This window comes from Chaetodon auriga, chromosome 4 (genome assembly GCF_051107435.1).
Source record: "Chaetodon auriga isolate fChaAug3 chromosome 4, fChaAug3.hap1, whole genome shotgun sequence".
NCBI classification, from domain to species: domain Eukaryota; kingdom Metazoa; phylum Chordata; class Actinopteri; order Chaetodontiformes; family Chaetodontidae; genus Chaetodon; species Chaetodon auriga.
In genome coordinates, this window is record NC_135077.1 from 5,270,801 (window position 1) to 5,292,888 (window position 22,088).

Sequence of the window (22,088 nt, forward strand, 5' to 3'; positions counted from 1 at the left end):
TTTTATAGAATTGAAGCACTTGAACATTAGATTAAATGAATTAGGTACGTTTATTTTTGGATAAATGCCTGGCACCACTGTCCTCTCTTCACATGCCCTCTCTGGTGGAAATGTTTGCAGTGTAATATTGGTTTTATAATTGTATGTGTTTCACCTGTGCAATGGATTTGTCTCAAATTCAGTCCTCAATAAATATATGTTTTCATTGATTTTAATCTTGATATTTGTTGTTTGAAGAGGTGCTTGCGCACTTGTTTTTGAGTACATATACAGCAGGTATAGGTACAATGGTGAAACTTCACTACATTTACTCCACTACTTTACTTTTTGGGTGTGGATTTTGCATACAAAATATGTGATAAATTAAATTTATGGAGTGTGATGTTGTTACTTGCAAGATATAGAGGTATCATCAAACAACAGCTAAAGGTGTGGGCCAATCAGCTGATTGTTGGGTTGCATTAACAGACTGTGGTGTGTGTGTGTGTGTGTGTGGGGGGGGGGGGGGGGGGGGGGGGGGGGGGTGTGTGTGTGAAGAAAGTAGAAATCTATTTATCCATCAATCTATTGGCTCGTGCAAACGTTGGAGCGCCTGTGTCTTAGATGATACAGTAGTTTTAATAGAGAGCTCTGATTGGATACCACGGCAATCGCTTAGTGACAAGCCATTGGCCGGTTGCCGCGATGGGCGTGGCCTGTAAACTACACTCGCTGTCAGTCTGGAGTGACGCTGAGTGTCAGAGAGAAGTGCTGTCGGCGAGCGGGGCTGTTTGAACAACTTAAGCGCAGGTCAGTTTTCAGCAAGACCGAAATAATTGATGTTTAGACAACTGCAGACGTCTTTACATCTCTGCTTTATAGTTTGCTGTCTACTTACTGGCAGAAAAGTCCACGTCGACGACTGTAAATTGTTGCTAGCTAATATTGCGGACGATGAAGTCTGCGTTAGCCTTCGGTCACGCTATGTACGTAGAATTACAGTTAATGCCGTTGAACAACTTGTCAGCGTTAATTTTTATCTAAAGTCTTGCTGTACCGACTGTTTTTCCCTTCGGAGCTGACCTGTTTATCTGAGAGAGTTGTTGTTTTTTTTGCTGTTAGTCATGTCTCATTGTCTTAAAGATGATAACGTGTTGCACTGGATTATAATCTACATTCAGCCACTTACTGTACCAGGCAGATAAGATACGGCAGTGTGCTTCTCTGAGCTGAAACCTTACAGTCCACGTCAATCGCTCCTTTGAAGAGGCTTCACTCCCCCCGCGCCTTTGTTTTTTTGTGAATGGGCTCTTTTACGCGTGAGTCAAGCTGTAAAAAAACTTCCACCGTGCCCTGTGACACGGGAAGACACGAGGTTTATTTTTTCCCTCCTGAGATAATAACAAGGGTCTGATAACAGTGGCTGATCTGGTTGAAGCCCTGGCTCTCTGTTGTGTCTGTCTGCAGCCTAAAAGCGCAGCTGTATTTCCTCCAGCCCCCCTGTTTTAGAGCCGAGCTTCCTGGTGCAACTGTGGGGTGAAGGGGATGCGGTGTGGCCCCAGTCTCTGTGTGTTTTGGTGTGTGTCCGTTTGCAAGTGGTTTTTGTTGATACAATGTGCTAATTATCATTTCATTTTCATATGTATATATATAAATCTCAAGTGTTGACAAAATAAAGGCGTTGAAGCATCCAACTGTTGCACACAACGCCCAGTTAAAAACTATCTCTCTAAACTAGATTGAAATCAAACTGGTGACGTCAACTATTGTATGAGGCACGAGAAAACATTTTCATGTTGCTTTAAAGTATTTAGCCTATTAGCTGAATCTGTTCTAGAGGAAATGGCTTGAAACAGAATAAGACTGTATGCTGTTATTAACAGTCAGTTGTCACAGTTTGACTACACGGGGAGCAAAATGAGTAACAGTGTTTAAATCTGAACCTTATCATCAGGCCGTGTGATCACACCGTCTTTAGGTCCGCGCAGTGAATTACTCACATATCATTTATAGGATGATACAAACATCTGAAGTGAGATCATGCAGCAAAACAACAAGTTTTGGATGGTTGTTCAGGTGAGGCGATGGCTGGAACAGGTGCACCGTGAAACACAGGATTGCAATTAAAACCGCATCACAGCAACAATTATTTTTTAATCATAGGCTTAACCCAAACATCTGTAGCATGTAATTACGATAATGAACACACTTAACACAGCCTAAAACTTGAACTTTCTTCCTCTTAGTTAACCTGTTGCTGCCATCTTGTCAGTTGTGTGGAACTGAAAAAAATGAAATTTGGGACACGTGGTGGAGCTTGAGCGGGAATTAGACGAAGCAACAAAGCACCATGTCAGCTGACTTTGACAGGATGAAGTCGCTGCTAATTTAGCAAAAATCCCCAAAACGAGAGGCTCATTTACCCTTGGAAGTTTTCACCAGAGAACAGTATTTTTCCTTTTCTTTGTGAAGACACAGAAAGGGGACGACCGAGAAGTGAAAACAGTCAACATTTGTGGAAATTCTCCTTCATGTTTTGTTGAATGTATGTAGATGTAGATGTAGATGTATGGATTGATGGATGGACATGGCGTGATTCACTGTGCCACTCCATCCCATGAGGGTCACCATCATGAGACTGACCTTTCTATACAAAGACCTTCCAGTCCTCCACAAAATGTCAGCCACTTAAAAGTAATGATTGGAGGACCAATGTTTGGAGGGGTATCCCAAAGGCATCTTGACACTAAAACGATCTCTGTTCTTTCTTTTTTTTGATCAGTAGACCAAAAAGGATGCTGGGAAGTCAGCCCATATGAAGCCAGCTGTGTTTGAGGATCAGACAAACAGTTAATCAGACAACACTTTAGCGCTACAGAGAAGTGTTCGGCCTTTGGCTGGAGTGCTGAAGTTGGAGAAGCAGCTTGGCGAACGTGAGCAGAGCCACTCGGGCGGATGCTTGAATTACACTCGCTTGTGGTTGCCATTTGGAAGCTGTTATTCTTAACAGCTTGACCAGAAATGTCGTACATTTTACAGACTGACCAATTAGTTGACTAATTGAGACATTTTCTGCAGATTAACCAGTAATTAAAACGGTTGTTGGTTCCACCCCGTGAGCTTTGCTTTGAAACCTCCACACTACATTTGTCCAGACGTTGCCCTGGAGCGCTGGGCCCTTGTCAGCACACATGGCTGGTGCATTTTCCCGGAAAAACCTGGCCCAACATTTCAAATGACAACCTTTCTCCAAGTTATTACAAAACACCCTTAATTCCACATACTGCAGCTCCCCAAGTACAGACAACCGCAGACTGTCTTCAGAGTGAGACGCCACCCTTTTGTTTGTCCTGTGAGGAATATAAAAACAAATGGCAACACTTCTTGGCATTTCAGACTGTGTGTGTGTGTGTGTGTGTGTGTGTGTGTGTGTGTGTGTCTGGCTATTTGTGTTGCTGATCATGTCTATGTGACGCACTTGGTACATCCTGTGCTTGTAGCAGTTGGATCGCTTTACACTCAGTGACCTCTACCGAAAGTTTACCACTATGTGACTGCATTGCTTCGTTTTGCCCAGAGTGGCTAAATATGGTCTGCTGTGTGGTGAGACTGATGGTCCACAGGAATCCTCACATTTGTCGACACACTTTTTACTTTTTCCTCGGTATGTCTGGAAAGAAAGTGTTTGTTTTTCCACACACGTCAGTTGCAGGATATCCTGAATATTTGGTTAGAGAGTGTCAAATGTTGCAAACGACTCTGTCTTACTGTGTGACGTTACAGCAAAAGTGACTTACGCTTTATATAAAACTTTCAGTATGTGGCTTAAATACGAGGAAAATCTGTGATGCATTGATTGAATGGGTACACAGACTGCGGGGATGCCTCAAAAGGCGAAAATTGTACTCGTGTCTGTTTAAAGGACTGTCTTAAACTGCACAGCAGCTGTGCCAGAGCAATTTCTTGAGAAGCACAAGAGGGAACCTGTAGTTGTATAGTTATGTAAGCAAACAAAACAAACAGAAATTCACAGGCCAAGTTTCCCAAGTTTTCTTCACAAACTGGCAAGAAGTTGTAAGTCAAAGTCCTAACTGACTTACAACTACAACTACTACACTACTGATCTACTACTACTGAATATCTGATCCCCTACTTCATGTGTAACAGACATGGTTTTTGATTCAGTAGGAGTGTTGCGTGAAAATAAATCATTCATACTCTGTGTTCCCCCACGGCCTGTGCAGGCCCTCTGCCTGGGACCACAGCTGTATCTGTGCTGACAAGCCCAGCTTTGTTCATTGTCTTTATCATCAATATGAATGGATCTAGAAGTATTTCATGCATAGATAATTAGAATCACTATTCCAAAACGCTAATGGAAATGTCTGAAGAAGGTGGTCATATTTGCAGGATATGTTGTAAGTTCAAGGCTCATGGAAAGCAGAAAAACTGATTTCTTTTCTGTTAATATTCAGTAGGGTGTGAGTCTGTGGGAGCTGCATGAGCACTTAAGTACACGCATGCATAGTTAATGTAAATATGTGCTCATGTGGGACCGCACAGTGCGATGTTAGTGTGTCTGTTTGCATCTTTAACAGTCATGTGTTGTCTAATACAACCTAAAGGCCTGAGGGCTTCAGCTGACCCCTGATGGGCCAGTTGACCCAATTCTGACCATCATAGGCCCACACACACATGCGCGCACCCACACACACAAACACTTTCTCGGGAAAAACCCCTTTGTATCTCTTCCTCTTCCTATCTGTCTTCCTCTTTCCTGGTGGATTTGGCACACTACCCTCAATCCTCCCCGTCCATTCAGACCTGCGGCTGGATGTTATATTTACACCAGCTCGTCCAAGCAGCAAATTTCTTTGCCTTTTTGAAGCCGTATTTTACTGTTTCTGTCAGATTTTTTACATTAGTGTGCACAGAGTTTTCAGGCCCTGAGGAGGAAATAATCCTTGTTCAGTGAGGCTAGGCAGGTTTGCGCACACACATTCAGACATTTGTGCTTACAGCGAGGACACTCGTTCCCTTAATGCACCTTACCCTAACCCTAACCTAAAGCTAATTCTAACCCTCAAACAACCCTTTTGAAGGTGTGTTAGACAGTGAGCATCGGCTAAGATGTCCTCACTCCTAAGGTCTAACACTCAAGTTGGTTCTCACAAAGGGAGATGAACAAGCATCACACAAACACACACACATGCGTGCATGCATGCTCACACAAGCATTCAACCGTCCAAGAGGACTTCCTCATATTGTCCACCATGTTGATGCAGGAAATCACTTTGATTGATATTCCCCCGTTGAATTTAATGTTGTCTGTTTTTTTTGTTGTTGCAACTTTTGAACGTTGTTTCTGCATGCGTGTTCGTCGCAGCATTGAGTTGTCATTGCATGATTACAATCAAAGATGACAAACTCTCTGTTGGCTTTTCTGCAAGGTGATCTGCCGTTTGACTGTTTTGTAGCTCAGATGTAACCCTTAGCTCTACCTGAGACGGACAGAGGAGCAGCAGCTGTTCACGGCGTCTTTCTCTCCGCGTTTGATTGATTGTTTTTGACGTCTTCTTGAGAAAGGAAAAACCCCAAGGAATTTCATGATGCTGCTTTTGCCATAAGGCAGTTAAACACACTGCACACACAGTTCACTTCCACAGATGAATTTCCTGACAGGGAAATTCACGTGCTCTCACTCTGTACTTGTTTGTCAGGTACTGCTTGGTAGGTAAGGAGGAAAAACTCTGCAGGTGCTTTCCTCGCTCTTCCACTTTGTCCAGGTCTACATGTGAGTGACGATGAGGCCCGTGCGTGTCGTTAGACCCCATGCTATCCGAGGTTGGGGATTTCCAATCAAGCAAACGCACAACCCCACCCCCACTGCAGCACCCAAGCACCACCTCTCTTATGCTCTATGAACGCACTTCCACACATTGCTGTCAGGTCCTTCCTGTTTTCTGAGATGTCTGTGGCGTGTCTGAAAGGAAACAAGCGCTCCTGTTTTCTGTTTGTCCGCATTGTTTGAGACTTCAGCTGACCACCGCGATGTGCGGCAGCGTCTGCCTGCATAGGGGAGGTGTGGAGAGATGTGTTTTGTAGCCGAAACTTAGATCAGGAACTGATCCACATTAACTGTAAATAATCAACAGTCATAGGGGAAGTTTGTTTCACTGGCATGCGTCCTTGGCAGTTGTGCTAGCATTTCAGCGTGTGCCCTATTTGTTCGCGTATTCAAGGTTTGATTAATGCGCAGAAAAGAATGTGGACTTTGGACAAAAGCCGAATAGAATCATGTCTCATAGCTCGACATGGAAGCGAGAGGATACGATGGCGCTGTTTTGTTTAAGATGCTTACCTTCTTACAGAAAACTTTCTGCAGACTCTGGTTTTTCCAGGCTAGTTATTTGGAAAGAGGTGAATGATGTCGTGCATCTATATTTAAACTCTTTAAAACTGGTTCCTTCTGTCTCACTTTATTTCAGCATCTCTCTCTCTCTCTCTTTCTCAGTGTGTGTGTGTGTGTGTGTGTGTGTGTGTTTGGCTAAATATAGAGTGTCATCTGCCCACTCATTCTTACAGAGAGGAAATGCTGTGTATGTGTCAGCTCCTACACAGAGAGTAAGCTTGCACCTCTTCTGTGTGAGCATGAGTCAATGCGTATGGACGCTTTTTGCATGTCAGTGTCTGTGCATGCATCATGAGTTACAGTCCATGTTATGTGTGTGTTTGCATGCATGTCAGAAAATGACAAAGGGCAATCATTTGAGACATCATGTGCATCTCAGTCCCCAGATAGATGTCTGAAGCTGTGAACAGAAAGATGGAGAGTCAGGGGGGGAGAGTGAAAGACCAGAAGAGAGACAAGGGAGTGAATACACCAGAGGCAACCGGAAACTTGTGGTCAAACAGGCAGCGTTCAGCTGCTGAGGCAGGCTGTCGACTCGCCATTTTTGAAAGTACTCCTTTATTTCGAGGGATCAAGGCTAAATCACATCACACAAATTCCTTTCATTGTACACATGCAGTGTGTGGAATGACCTCCACCACTGTGTGTGTATGTGTGTGCGCGCGTGTGTGTGTTTGTGTGTGTGTGTGTGTGAAATCGACATCGAAAGAGCAAAATTGCTTGAGTATAAGTTTAAAAAACTTGAGGAGACCTGTCATGAGTCAGAAGTCTAGAAGTAGAAACACATCCAAGTATATTCAGCCTTGAGCCGACGCTCAAACAGGTTATGACTCTTTGACACATTCCAGCACCTACACCTCCGACACCTACAGCACATACAAAGGCTTTTGCCCCCTTTCTCTTTCTCCTCACCTCCCCCTTCAACTCTGCTGTTACACACACCCACAACCTCACAGTGCTTATCCCCTGTCTCTACCTCATACCCTCTCACAAGAGGAAATACGCCCAGCAGTGAGTTGCTCTGCTCACTTGATTGTGAGTTTCTCTCTCTCTCTGCGTGTATCACACTGTGTTGTTTCAGTACAGAGAGCATAGCGTGTGGATGCAAAAGACCTGCAGCACTGCTTAGCCTGCGCCTGGATCAGTTTAGGTAATATAATCTCTTCTTTTTGCTTTGACTGGTGAATGTTTTATCGTCTCGTATGGTGCTAGAGGTGACTGTTTGGACATTTTGATTTCATTTAATTGGCGGGTAAGAAGTTAGCAAACTCCAGAAAGCGAGAACATCTGGTTTTAGCCTATTTGAGACCCGTCTTGTTTCTGCGACTAAAATATTTTGATGCGTTTCTGGTGTTTCTTTTACACTGAGGTTATGATCAGCTTCATGAGGTCTGTGTTTGCACATAAGTGGCCATAGAAGGATGAGTTACAGTCAGAGCGCCAATGTACCAAAGCATGAAAATGAATAGAAGTCTCATCCACCTCTCTGTATTTACAAGAAGCGGTCTACTGTATGTGTGTAGAAATGCATCAGGAAATGAAGTTTCCTGTGACAATTAGTGATTTGTGTTTGTTGTGGTTTGTGGATAGTCTCACATTTCACGTATGCTGCCTGTGTTAATGCCATAAAGGTGTTTTTTGTTTAGGTTTCTCAAATGTCACTATGAATTTAGTCTTGTGGAGGTTTGAGAGGTGACTCACAAACCTGTCAGTGTGTGTTGTTAGGTGTGTGTGTGTGTGTGGAGATATTTGTGTGGGTAGACTTTAAACACTAAGCTTTTCATTTAATCCCTCAGCAGTAACGACACTGACATACATTTTAAGTGGAGGCTCTATATTCCACACACAAATACAAAAAATATAGACACAGGCAGAGACTCTGTTATTGAGGGCCTCCTGTGCGCAGAGAGAGTTTTCAATAGCCTCATTCAGCGCTTCTGTGTAATTTTACACTCTGAGCAAGCGGACAGGAAAAAGAAAGAGAGGAGTAGAGTTGCAGAGTGTGAGGCGGTCCACCTACTCAGCATTTGACCTCGTACGTGACAGAACACGACTAACACCTTCTGTCTTATTGTGATTATAGTTGATGCACCCACAATGCATGTGAGACATGACCACCAGGGCCCCCTGGGATAGCTCGAGCAGTACATGCAGCATGGAGCCAACAGGTACACGAAACACTCAGTGTATGAATATGTGCATGAACGTGTCTCTGGCTTTAAAGCTATTTTAGTTTATTCTCTGCTGAATAAGTGGAGCGCATCATAGGCCTGCTCTGTGTTTTCTTTTTTTTTTTCAAAAGACGCTCATAATTTCTAAGGGAAACCTTTTCATATCCAGTCTTAAACACCCATTGTCTTAACTTCATTGCCAGCCGGCTGCTCCCCAACAGTTCCAGAGCCAGAGCTCTACCGCAGCATCCAAGCTGTGCTACCAAGGGACACGGACAAGCAGCAGCCTCCAGACTGTTTCAACAAAGGTACAGCATGACCTACAACAACACACTGAAATGAAATAAAAGGCTTTTTATCAAAGCACTAATGTGGTTTTATCTGTTCGCTGTTGGCTCGGCTCACACAGAATGTGTGGAATCTCACAGACATCATCCGATTGTATCGCAGTGGGTCTTAACTTTATCTTTACGATAAAGATTTTCTAAAGTGTATCTAAACTTGTGGTTTAGGCGTCATGAAACTGACTCAATTCTCTGCTGAACATTCATTTGTTTCTTTGTTTTTGTGTGTCCACAACGATTCTGCTCCGTAAACTGTTCCAACCTGAATAGAAGTTTAATGACGCCAGCCCTGCTTGTGTTAATCACACTGTGGAATATTGAGCTGTGTCAGCAGTGTGAGGGCAGTTTAGTTGTTAGTCATCAGAAGTATTTTGGATTAGCGTTGTAATGGGGAAAAATGTGACACATTTAGCAAGTTTGTGCTAGTCCTGTGGAAATCTTGCATCTGTTCATGGCTTGTGTGTTCATCTGTGTGTGCAGGCATGCTGAGATGGACGCTTCACAAGAAGGTCCAAAACAATCCTGGCAACAGCTTATCTCTGGTGTGGGTGCTGATAAAAGAGCTGGAGAAGGTGCTTGCTTTATCTGAATGACACTGACCATTATTAGCCAGTTATTCTTTCAGATAATCAACACGTTGTTTGGTCTATGAAATGTGATTTGAGATTTAAGAAGCTGATTATTTTTAGGTTTACTGACTAATTGTTCCAGCTGTAGTGTCAGTCTGTCACCAGTCGAGTGGAGTCCTGACACAGTGTGTGTGTGTGTGTGTGTGTGTGTGTGTGTGTGTGTGTGTGTGTGTGTGTGTGTGTGTGTGTGTTTTCTCTGCAGGCTGAGAGATGGGACTCTCGCAAGTGCATCATCCCTCTGCTCCACACACTGATGTACGCCATCATTCAGGTACTGTATTCCTGCCACAGCGTCGCGCTGCGAAAACCTGCCTCAGATTTGCTTTTTCATACGTTTTAACACTGTTCATTTCACTGAATGCATGCACACAGTTAATGCCATTAATTGATCAGTTTCCAGAGCCATACTGATCAGATCACTGGGGATGTAACAGGTGATATATAGGACTGAATAGAGCTGGTTAGCCTGATTGATACCGAAGGCTTAGCCACTCTACATGCAAAAATAAATCCACCAGTGTGGCGTGTTTCTTTATTACTTGCGCAGTGTTCTTAAGGTGTGTAAATTAGGGAGTTTCAGCATTGTTATTATACAAACTAAAGAGCAAGAGGAAGAAGATTGTGTTTTTATTCCAGGAACAAATGTTAACAAGGAAGTAAACACTTAATAAGACTGCATTCGATCATTCAGTCCTCTGTAAAAACCCTCTCGAAGTGAAGACAGCATCGCTCTCACTGGAAATTCTTCACGACCTCATGTGAAATGAGTCTGGACAAACATGGATGTAATCTACAATTTGATTGGTTGGAAGAGGCAAACAACTGCAATGCAGTAGTTCTAGTTTATCATATTTGAGCAACAAGAATGTCGTAATTAATTAATCAGTTAGTGTTGGCGAGCCATAGAGGGACAATTGCATTTGTTTTCTTTACCCCTCTGACTTATTACCTGTGTGTGTGTGTGTGTGTGTGTGTGTGTGTGTGTGTATGTGTGTGTGGTTATTGATATTCCAGACAGCCTACATTCCAGATGAGCTGTACAAGCGGGTTTATGACTTTTGTAAGCGACTCCTGACCTACCCTCATCCGTACTGCACCGTAGGCCTCAGCTACACGAGACAAATAAAAACTGAACGCTCCATTCCAGGTATCACTCAACACTCAGCTTGACACGCGTCTAAATTTCATCTTCTGTCAGGGCTTCAGAACAGCCTGCTCGAGCAGCTCCAGCTGCTAAATCAGTTTCATCTTTACTGTTTAACTCTTAAACACACTTACAGCCTGTGTACACAACATACAATTGAGGTGGGCTCAATGATGATAATGACGACAATGATGACTTTAGTATTCAGTCATGGGCCTTTTTGTCATGATGTTGTGATTGTATGCTGTCATTTCCCACCGAGAACAATCGCTCACACAGGTCAAGCAAAACATGAATGATCTATTACTCACACTGCGGGCGCTCGGATTATATCCAATGCGTCTTCACTCAGTTCCAAGAAAGAGTAAAAATTAAACCAAACAATGAAAGAAGACAGCAAATGTAGCCAAACCTGAAAGACAGCTGAGGCCAGAGAGGCACAGAAAAATTGGTTGACTGGCACCAGCTTACATTGCAGACCTCAGCTGCTAGTCAGACCAGAGGACAAGCAGAAGGCCATCACTTCAAGAAAAGCCACATTATGGTGACAGTGATGTTAGATGAACTGTCCATCCACCAAGCATGCTTGAGTTAATCCGTATGAGGATTTACAACCACATACTCTCATTAAATGTCACTTTGATCCACAGGTCTGATGTACCAGAGGATGCTCACAGCAGAGCAGAGGCTAAAAAATGAGCCCTATCCCTTTCAGGAGAGGTGAGTCCTAAAAAATGGATCACAAGTCTGAGGGTGCAGTAACTCGTTCTGCTGCTGTTGTCAAGCTGCCCTCCCCATCCATCATGTAAAGTGTCCCTTAATCCCTGCAGGGTCTTTGTTCTGGCCGACCCAGAAGTATTCTCTGGCTCTTTGGGACATGTCCTGTTGGGTGATATTGAGTCGTCGGGTTCAGCCTCAGTCGGATATCTAGACCACATGCGCAGTGTGGTCCAACACTCCATACAGGCTGCTTTAGGAGCCGAGCAGTGCCATGGGCAGAAACTGGCTCAAGCCCTAAAGGTCAGTGGAACTGGCTCATACTATTTGGCTGTGCTCACTGCTTTTTTTTTTTTTTTCCTTTGACCAGTGCAGTATGTATTATATATAGCCTTTCCTTTTCCTAGCATGGTATACGCTGCATCCCTAAATGCAAGTAGGCCAGATTTGACTGACTAATGCTGGCCTTCACTGAGACATCAACATTAACACTTTGTCACTTCGGGGGAGTGAATGACCTCCGTGTACAGTCAAAGCACATGTATAATCATTACATGTTCCTCTATTAAAAATAGTTTCAGAGTCTGCCCCGTATGTACGTGTCATGTCAGACATCCTGAATGAAGGACTGTGGTGGAAATATATATCCTGGCACTGGTCCTAAAGTAACACCTCAGCAGGACACACGACGGCAGACACACACGCACGCTCCTGACCCCTCGCCTCTCTGCTATTAATACAGACTCCGTATGTGTTTGTCTTCCTGTGTGCATGTGCGTTCACCCACGTGTGTTTTGTGACAGGACATGGGTCAAGACGTCGAGACGTACTTTCAGGAAGTGCTGGCGACTCTTGAGCAGAGCGCGGAGGAGGGTAGCAGAGGGGAGGGGCGAGCGCTGAGGAGCCGTCTGCAGCAGCTGTACAGCGAGATCGTCGCAGACTCAGGTAAGACCGCTCTGGAACGGAAATACAGCAAAGAGCCATGCAAGTTTCGGGCACAGCTGCTCTGTCTTAGACATAAATGAATTTAGTGGCCTCGCAAAGCATCAGTGTAGAAAGGAGAACCACAAAAACCACAGTAACATCTGGTTATGCAACAGACTGGAGCCAAATGGAAACAGCAGCAAGACACAAGATGTTGTTACTGTGTTGGATGAAGTTCTAGTAATCCTGTGTTTTATCTGACTCTGCATTCAGGGTTGTCATTGTCCTGCTTTGCAGTCAGGAAAAAAAAAGCTTTTCTTTTCTGGAATAGGTTGAAACCTGAAACCTGGGGCCTCTTTCACAAAGTGATTCCACATGATTTACATGCAGATCACAAATAGCTGCTGCGTCGTGATTGTTGTTTGCAAAAATGGATAAATCGGTGGGTCCTGCAGGGCTCTCACTCGCTCATGCAGGGGTTGTAAGAGTTGCAGCACTCAAAATGAATGGGAGAGGCATTATCTCGTGACTGTCTCTATTTTTTCTAGAGCTCATTCTAAATGAGCTTCTTCCCTGTAGGCCGCTGCAGTGGTGCTCATTTTACTTTTCAAGCACATTGTGTCTGTGATGGACATGTTTGCTCCGTCCACAAGGGCTTGAAGCGCTGGCTGAGATCAAAAACGTGACCTTGCCTCTATGTGGCGGTTTCCTCCGTGGCCACATCAGTGGAGTCAGTTGTCTGTATTTTTTATAATTTTCCGGATATCTATTTTCATGACATCCACTCTTTTCCACATTTTTGTCATGTCAGCATCCAATCCGATGAACCTGCTCTTCCCTCAACCCAGCTGGGAGGTTTGAGGGACAGACAGCGGTGTTCACGGAGAGGAAGTCGTGGGGTTGCTTTGTTTTGATTGTCATTGTCACAATTTTGGTCTCTTCCTATCTCTCTTCCTCCTTCTGGGTGTGTGTGGGTGTGTGTGTGTGTGTGTGCATGTGTGCGTGTGTGTGTGCTGCAGAGCCATTGTCCAGTGGACCACTGTGTGACTGCCCTCTTCCTAACCCAGAGATGAGCTTCCACCTGTGGACAGAGGACCTGGATATCTGTGAGTGGCTCTGGACACTATGGGGGGGTCTAGAGGAAGTTGTTACCACCAGTCAGCTGAACTGAAATAGACTGGAACTGGAATTATTACCTCAAAGCTGAACTGAGTAAAGTAAAGTGAAACCTGAATTAAAGGAAAAATCTTGGGGATTTTTCCTTCTACTGGGGATTTTGCAAACATATTTTCTGTTGTGATCAAAAAATGCTTTATAATGATAAAATTACTAATAATAATGATAATAAACTTTATTTGTATAGCACTGAGTATAATGAGAACAGTAATGGACCGAGGCAGCTCCCTTGTGCAACCCCAAAACAGATGTCATGTTTCTCAGACACATGATCTCTAAGACTGACCTGAAACTAGTAACAGCTGTTTTTTCCACTGCTGTTCACCAATCATACAGGGAGAAAGCTTTCATAAATGTTCATCAATAAAAGGTTTTTCACCGACAGCCATAGAGTTGCACTGATACTGACACTGATATCGTTGACACTGTGCCAATCAGGAATTGGGTGCCATTCTTTTAATAAGTAACACTAAATGTATATACATTTATTAATTTGTCACATTTTGTTTGACAAAGTTTGGACAGCAATGTTTAAGTGAAGCCTGGTGTTGTTGTGCATATAGAAGATCTCAATCGCTTCCACACAGTGAGGCATACAGCTTTTACACTACGCTACAGTATATGCTGAACAACAGAGTCGCATGAATTAGGTTTAGTGTCACGGTGCTTTTGAAAACTATTTTGAACCCTGCCAGAAATTACTGAAGTAGAAGTATGAGGCTTTTTCAATGTGTGGACGTTATCTATAAGCTAATTATAACACTTACCACGCTGTCGCAGTGTGAGAATATCTGAGGGCTAGATTGTTGCTCTGAAGTTCAACGTTGAATCAGAGGTGAAGTCACTTAGTGTAGCAAACCGATTTAAACCGAACAGATATGAACTGAATCAGTGGAACTGTGAAATTGACTGAGACTGAGACTCTGTGTTTACATGTACAGTAAGAAAAGCTCTCATGTGAGTTTTAAATGAAGGGCATGTTCCCTGTCCTGCGTGACATCTTGATCTAAAATTACACACTGTTTATTGTAAATAAAGGATGATCAGTGATCACTGCTGTAGTACCGTAAACAGTTCTGCCTTAACAAACGTTAAATGCTGAAGGATCACAAGGCAGACGCTGGCCGTATGTGTGCACATCTCTACACAGTTATGAATGGATTCCTCAGATGTGAGTTTAATAAAGCTTAACATTCTTACCTCGGGTCTTTAGCGGCTCCCAAACACACACAAAAAAAAGATTTTTGCCAGTAATTTTTACAATCATATATAGATGTCAGAAAAATGTTCAGTTTAATACATATGTATATAAAAATTAATATATATTGCGTATTTATATTGTGATATCTTTCACGTAGCCTCCTGTAGCTTCTCATAGACTGACACCTACCAAATTTGTATCTTGCCTGTTGTATGGTTTGAGATAGCTTTGTCTTTTTCACGTTTCAGTTCTGCTTTTAAATGATCTGATTCACAAACGACACAAAAACAAATTCCTCATCATCAGTGGCCTCAGGTGCGTCTTCTTTTCCAGAGCTGCTGTCATCCAAACTCTCCACTATAAATGACACTGCTGCTCTGCACTTAACCTGAACACCCAGGTGCTTCACAGCCTGGTTACTGTGACAGTGAGATCAACAACCTTAGTCATCATTGTCTGAATGACAAGTAACAATGAGACAACAACACCATCGTGAAGCTTAACAGGAAATACAACATTAGGTGCTGTCAGTGGCATCCATTATACTGAGAATGAGGTTTGAAACACTACCACACACCTCAGGTCTCCAGCGACCCTATAAACTGAGAAACATTAGAAAAACAAGGCCTTTTAAGCATTTTGACATTTAAGGCTTAATGTTACACCATGAAGAGCAGGTATTTGTAACCTGCAGCTCCATAATGGTTCACAGGTAACACAGAAAAGACATGACAGTGGTCTGTTTATGATGAGGCGCAGATCTGCACCCAAAGTGTGGACGTGCCTTCCGTGAGCCGTGTGATTGTGTTGATTTGATGAATGTTGAAACGTTGACAGGGCGAGAGGTGGCCAGGTGGTTTCGGTCCAGCTCCACGTCGGAGCAGTTCTCCCTCAGCCAGGAGCAGGAGGACTTTGAGCTGGGTGAGTCTCCCAACGACCTGATGCCGCCTGACATGACTCGCTTCTCAGTCATGTCCAACGACAGCGGCATCGAAAGAGACCTACCCCCGAGTGCTGATCCCTCCTTATTGCCGCCTCTGGACACTGCCAGCATGAATGCAGCATGGGAACAATGCAAAAGGTAAATCTAATACTACTTGTGTTACTTTCACCAAAATAGCATGCAGAAGTAAGGTCTCTATGGCCACGTTAGATTCGCTAATGATTGATTTTGACAGGAATTTTGCTGACAGGCTTTATCAGGTGCGTTTTTCCTACTTGCACGTCTCACAGAAAAGATCCGCTTCCATTTTAATCTCTTCAACTGTCTGCACCAGGTCTGTGCAGACTTGTGATTCAGTGTTTCACAGACCGCGATATGAAACAGTGTTTGTGGGCTCTTGTTCCCTGTATCGAACGTCATTAAAAGGGTTGATGTCACTGATAACTGCTGACCATTTAGTAGCTGGAGGTGACATGTTACACGATGTTGTAAGAAATCGTATTAGGAACATTTCATATTACTGTGTTACCGCAAAATGTAATATATTACTGCAACTTTTGCAATGCGGCACCTCTACCTCCAATCACTCGTTTTGGTTTCCAAGTCTTTCGATGTTTCAAAATGATTAAGACTCTGAATATGACAGTGAGTCTTCTCCTTCTCCCAGTGAGCCAGATCCACTGAAGCTGTCACGGCGTGGATGCATCAAGGTGAGACCATCTGTGAAGAACAGTATGGTGCTGATGCAGGAGACCCTGGAGGACCACGCAAGCCTCGCAAGAGGAGGAGGAAATGGAGGGAGGGGAGGAAGCAGTGGAGCGACTCTGCAGAGGCGGGCAGGAAACAGCGCCCTGCAGAACTCCTTCCCCAAGCAGCAGAGACCCTTTACCGCCAGGATAGTTGCCATGGGGGATGACAGGGTACTGGGCCAGCTGGCCAAGGCCTACTACTTATTTAGGTGAGGGACTGTCAAGGCCTCTTTGACAGCACATGGAGATTTGTGTGTGACTGAGCTGATGAAATATGTTGCTTTGAGTTGTTTCCTTGTGCTTGCTTCCCGCTCTGAAATAGATGGTAAAAGATTTTAGAGCAATTTGCATAAAAATGAGGAAGGACATTTTCCCTTGAAATTACTGTTAACAATACAGAGTTGAAAAAAGAAGCAAATATTGAAGTAAATACATGTATATGTATATTCTAAATGAAAAACTATTTGCCTGTAATGTTGGTATTTGTGGTGGAAATTATTTTTCTCACAGTAATGGGGAGCTCGATGTCGACATCTAATCCTAATTTCCTGATTTCCTCCATTAAGGCTAACACCGTTACTAACACTAACAACACAGTCAACCATTAAATCACTACTTCTCCTATTGCAAATGTCAGATATTGAAATCCAAAACCTTTTTGCTGGGATCGTCAAAGTGCTCAGTCAAGCGTCTACACTCTGTGCTTCTCACGAATCTTTGGTTTGTCTTTGTAGGAAAAGGGAAGCGCGGAGGCTTTTTCTTACAATGAAAGTCAACCTCCAGTTTTACTACATCCCTGTTTGCAGGGCTACAGCCCCCGTGTCCTCTGTCAAGGTAAGCCTACTTCCTCTTGTCAACGCACCATCGGCCTGTTCCTGTGAAAAAGTCACCTCACTTCTAGAGTTCACAAGACAAATGGCTTCTGTCATAACATAAGGTCACTATGCCAAAATGGTCGTTCATTGTGTGTTTATTTGAAGTAATAACATGGTGATGCTGCAGGGAGACGCTCAGTCATGAAGTGACAATGAGCAGTTCACCTAAGGATGATGATCCATTTGTATTATTCATGTGATATTAAGCAAAGTTTAAGGGTGATGAAAATGGGATAGAATTGCATCAATGGTACATTTGTTTGTTCTTCTTTTGCATATTGTTGAATGTTAAGGTCTTGAGTACAGAGCTCCACAGCTGTTCTTGGTATTCTGTGTAACGTTGCAGTTATCTCTCACTCTTCTTTCCTAAGAATCTGTTTTTAGTTATCATCTTCATTCGTATTGCCCGATGTCAAAATGACATGATGTCATTAACACTAACACTTCCTTTTAAATGGTACTGGTTTGAGTGCTGTGGTGCCGATGGTGCTATGAGCCAAATCACAAAACCGAGGCGCAATAGTCTTCCCTTGGAGGTCAAACTAAGAACATACAGTAGCTAGAAAAGCAAAACCATCAGGCTTGTCTTGTTTCCTCACTGCTGTGTCTTTACCAAATTTGAGGTCTTTTTGGTTTTTCTTCCATGTTGCTTTTTTCTAGGAAACCCTCCATCAATCCAAGGGGAATCCCTGCACTCTCGGTTCCTATTTGAGCATGGTGGACCCGTGGTACAACTCTAACATCAGGGGTTTAGGCTGCATGATACCCAAACTGGCTGCGATGGTATGATACAATGCAACACGTATCTAAAGTGAAGCAGCTTTATTTCACAGCAGGACTGCGTCAGACGTTTATTTTGAGTGACTCCTGAGAGAGAAGAACCAGAGACTCTCAATTCTCCTCCACTGGGTTGTCGCTTTTCTTGTCTGAATGATTTAGGCACCTGAAAATATCATCACATTACCACATCCCATGTAGTCAACGTGGCGACTGTTCTCTGCATAAGTCGAAACAGGAAGTTTCATAACGTCATTTACTGCGAGGAAAATAAATATGTTGATTTCACTTGAACCACAACTACAGTGAGCTGTGCTCAGAGACTTCTTGCTGCTGTGTGACACTGTGAGCCTTAAACTGGAAATACAGTTACATGAAATTGGAACAAAATATGCAAAGGAACTTCTAGGAAATAACTGAAGTTAAGTGAAGTTCACGGTTAAAGTCAACATTCATGACATGAGAATTATGAAAAGCTTGTTTTTGTTGAGTTGAAGTCTTTCGCTTTTACTAAAGGAAAAACAGGAAGAAAACCTTGAAGTCACTTTAAACTTATGACAGAGTAACCTCTGTCACTAAAGTTACTGCAGGTACTCTGGGCCGATTATTGAGCACAGGCATATCACAGAGCTGCTTCTGTTACATGACAAGACGCTGACCTTTAAGTGACTCATCGCGTGCACTCGATGGAGCCAAAATCACTTTGTGGTTACATCATGCAGGCGGTTGAGTTCACATCTTTTATCTTCTCTAGCAACAGACCAACCCAGGAAGGCCGAAAGACCCCTTCGTCTCTGATGTCATTTCCTATTACGTTCGCACTGGCCAGCAGCCTGTCTACTTCACCATCTACTTTGTTAAGGTAGCATGATACTTTTTACGTGTAGGTTTCTGTTTCTGAGCGTCTGAAGCATCTGAACAGCTTTATGCCAAATGCTCTCAGCGCACAAATATTCACATTTCGCTTGTTTGTTCTCCGTTAGGTGACTTTTAACAGCATGACAAAGGAACCTGTGGACGACGTGTTTCTTACCCATCTACACATGGAGTTCCCTGAGTTCAGACACATCTCAGAGTCAATTCGAGGTGAATGGGATGCACGTGCACATTATTTTTCCAGTGTTTTCTTTGACATTTTTTCGTATGTTTGTATGTGCACAGCTTTGCGTGTGTGCAAGTGTAACAACATGTTTGCGTCTCAAACAGAAAAACAGAAGAAAACCTCGGGGGAGGTATGCGGAGCTGTTGTCTCAGTGAATTACAGAAGGGTAAGTTGCTCTTTTACCAATCAGTATTTCCTCATTAGATTCTTGCTGTGGGTGTATTGCTGCAGCCAGACGCCTTATCAAGTACAGCAAAATATCTGACTTCCCACAATCTGATCACAGATTGCGTTGTTTGTGTGTGGGAATGCCGCCATGTGAATGCATAACCTCTGACACCTGCATGTGTGTGTTTCTATGCTTGTGTGTCATGAAGGTAACGTTGAGTGGGCGAGACATTGACAAAGGCGTCTCAGTCAGGACGTCAGGTGCTCATATCAACGCCATCCCCTCGAATGAAGCAGAAGGTTCAGTATTAAGATGAAACTCCGGGACCCTCTGTATGTTTTTCTTTTCATACTTTATGATTATCTTCCTCTTATGCCCCCTTTTGTTTCTCTGCCTTTGTCTCATAGATCTGAACTGTTTGATGCTGACATTGAATGAACCTCCAACAAAAAGTAAAAACAACACTGTGGTGAGTCGAGGAAATAGCTCTCAGTTTGCTGAATGCTGAAGTATCTGCAGTGGCTGTTTATGCTCATAGAATGCAAACGCTTCATATTCACATCAACAATAAGTCCTTTCATTTTGAAATTGTCAGGAGTCAAAGATTCGGAGCAGCAACATTAAGATTCGCACTTTGGAGAGTCGATCTTTCACTGTTACGCTGGACAGAGATTGTCGCAGGACCTACAGAAATGTGCAGAGGTAAGAGAGTCGAGACTCAGCTGTGCTGTGCGTGACTTTAACAACACTGAATGACGGCCTTTTAAGGGTTTGGTGTGTCACTGGTTAGAAAAAGGCATTGATAGCCATCATTGCAATCAAAGCACTAGCAAATAACGGGATGTCCACCAGCAGTGGTGGGTTGTAGAGACATTGAATTTTTGTTCTTTCTAACGAGAAAAGTCTGCCAGTTTAGAACAAATAGCTAATAATCAAATCGTTCTCTCTGTGCGACCCAAGCTGACGTCTGCATTTTGAACATCTTTGTGTCGTAGCATCGAGATCTCCCCGTGTCTTGATCCTGGATACTGCCTCCAGAAAACCATGCAGTCCAAATTCAAGTTGGGAGAGGACAAAGACGTTGGACTGAGCAAATACATGAACAAAGGACTTCCTCTACCCATCAACACATTTGCTGGCATCATCACCTGACGTGATGGAGTAACCCTGCAGAGAAGCTTGAGAATTAAGAGCGTCCACGATGAGGAATGGTTGTTGCTTCTAAAAAAAAACAAATCCAGTTTCACTCAACCAAAATATTTAACCTCAGGCAGTCAGGACCAACTGCCATGTGTGGAAAAAGACAATAAGTCAAAAGTTGCCTTGTGACCAAATGCAACACTCCTCGTGTGACTACTTGCATTTGATGGAATATCAGTCTGCTTCTTTTACGTAACAGGAACAAAATGTTATTACACTGCGTAGTATGATTGAACTCCTAACAATGGAACGGCTGTACATACTTTGAGACTGTCAGTGAATACATGCAGATAGGAACAAGGCCAAAGAACAACGTGTCAAAGTGGCAGACAGACAGAGGCTGGCAGGGAAAAACAAGTAAGCAAAGGCACAGTGAAAGATTTCAGGACAACTTACAGCCAATCACTAATCTTATGACATTATTATAAAAGCCTCATAGACAATGTGGAAAATCTGATTTGAAGGGTTGATTGTTATAGTTTTAACTTCATAGACACACTACCTTTTCTGTGTCCTCGACACACACACACACACACACAGACTCCCTGATCTGTCAGCTCTTGAAACTTGCAGATTGTTGAAAGACTGGTACGATGACAGCTGGCAGTTCACTGCTGCCTCTGTCATAGCTGAATCATGCAAATAATTCCTGTGTTTCCCCACACCTGTTACACAACGAGCAAACGATTGATCTTCGCTTTGGGTTTAGCTTTTGGAAGATGTTGTGGAAAGTTTCTTGAACCACACTATGTTCATTGCAGAAGCTCACGCAGAGGCACATGCAATGTCAGAAATTACTACAGAACAGAGGGAACTTTAGTCTTTCACTGTAATGACAGACAGGTGGATCATGCACAGATTGAGCTGCACATAAAGTAGCTTGAAACTTTGTCCTCGAAGCCACTGTCAGCTAACCAGACGTGCTAGATTGTGTGCCGCATACTTGATGATATGCACGACAAAAAGCTAAACTTGGAGACACTCAAAAGTGAAACGTGCACACACTGAGCGTCTGACTGTGTGAAATGATAAACTGCATGCGTTTGCACTAAGACTGCAGGGTTTTTTAATCGCTCACTTGTGGGAGTGGAGCAATAGTGCAGTCATGTAATAAGACTTACATGTGTGATTATGTCATTATTTTACACGTCGTATGATATCCTCAAAGTGTTGGAGGCCATTCAAGATGTAACACAACTATTGGTTCAGTTGTTATTTGTGAAAAGATGAAGGCCTTTTTTTAATCAATGCTTCACAACTACATTTTGTGTAATATCCACATTACTGGATCACACGCTCAAAAACAGCTCAGGAGCCTGTTTCTGATGCACTCCCACAGGTATGATCTCAGGCAGTAAAGGTCGGGAACTGGAAGTGATGCGTTACTGGTGCACAGCATAAAATGAGTGTGAGTGTGTGTGTCTGCTGGCTTGGCAGGGTAAAATCAAGAGTTTGAAATTCATGCTACATTTTGCACATTATTTTCATGTCATATATTCCATTGAGAGCAAAACATAATTCTGTAAATAAATGATTTTGTTTTGTAACAGTGGTTGTGTTTTATAGTGAATGTTGA

The 22,088-nt window shown here is 43.2% G+C and overlaps 1 protein-coding gene across 2 annotated transcripts; it reads left to right on the plus strand.

The window, feature by feature from the left end:
* The first annotated feature begins 732 nt into the window (after positions 1–732).
* On the plus strand, positions 733–22,012 carry pik3r6 (phosphoinositide-3-kinase regulatory subunit 6). 2 transcript variants are annotated; one of them, XM_076727772.1, is made up of 21 exons: positions 733–789; positions 8,475–8,559; positions 8,766–8,870; positions 9,387–9,478; positions 9,738–9,806; positions 10,550–10,682; positions 11,330–11,399; positions 11,510–11,699; positions 12,200–12,341; positions 13,340–13,426; positions 15,535–15,778; positions 16,308–16,598; positions 17,124–17,223; positions 17,925–18,047; positions 18,796–18,903; positions 19,025–19,127; positions 19,248–19,309; positions 19,521–19,611; positions 19,720–19,781; positions 19,908–20,014; positions 20,308–22,012. In XM_076727772.1, exons 2-21 carry the CDS (start codon positions 8,502–8,504, stop codon positions 20,462–20,464), a joined length of 2,394 nt encoding a protein of 797 aa, XP_076583887.1. In that variant the 5' UTR covers positions 733–789; positions 8,475–8,501; the 3' UTR covers positions 20,465–22,012. The 2 variants fall into 2 exon arrangements, with proteins under 2 accessions (XP_076583887.1, XP_076583888.1); XM_076727773.1 differs by lacking the exon at positions 733–789 and adding an exon at positions 7,440–7,541.
* Positions 22,013–22,088: the final 76 nt, after the last annotated feature.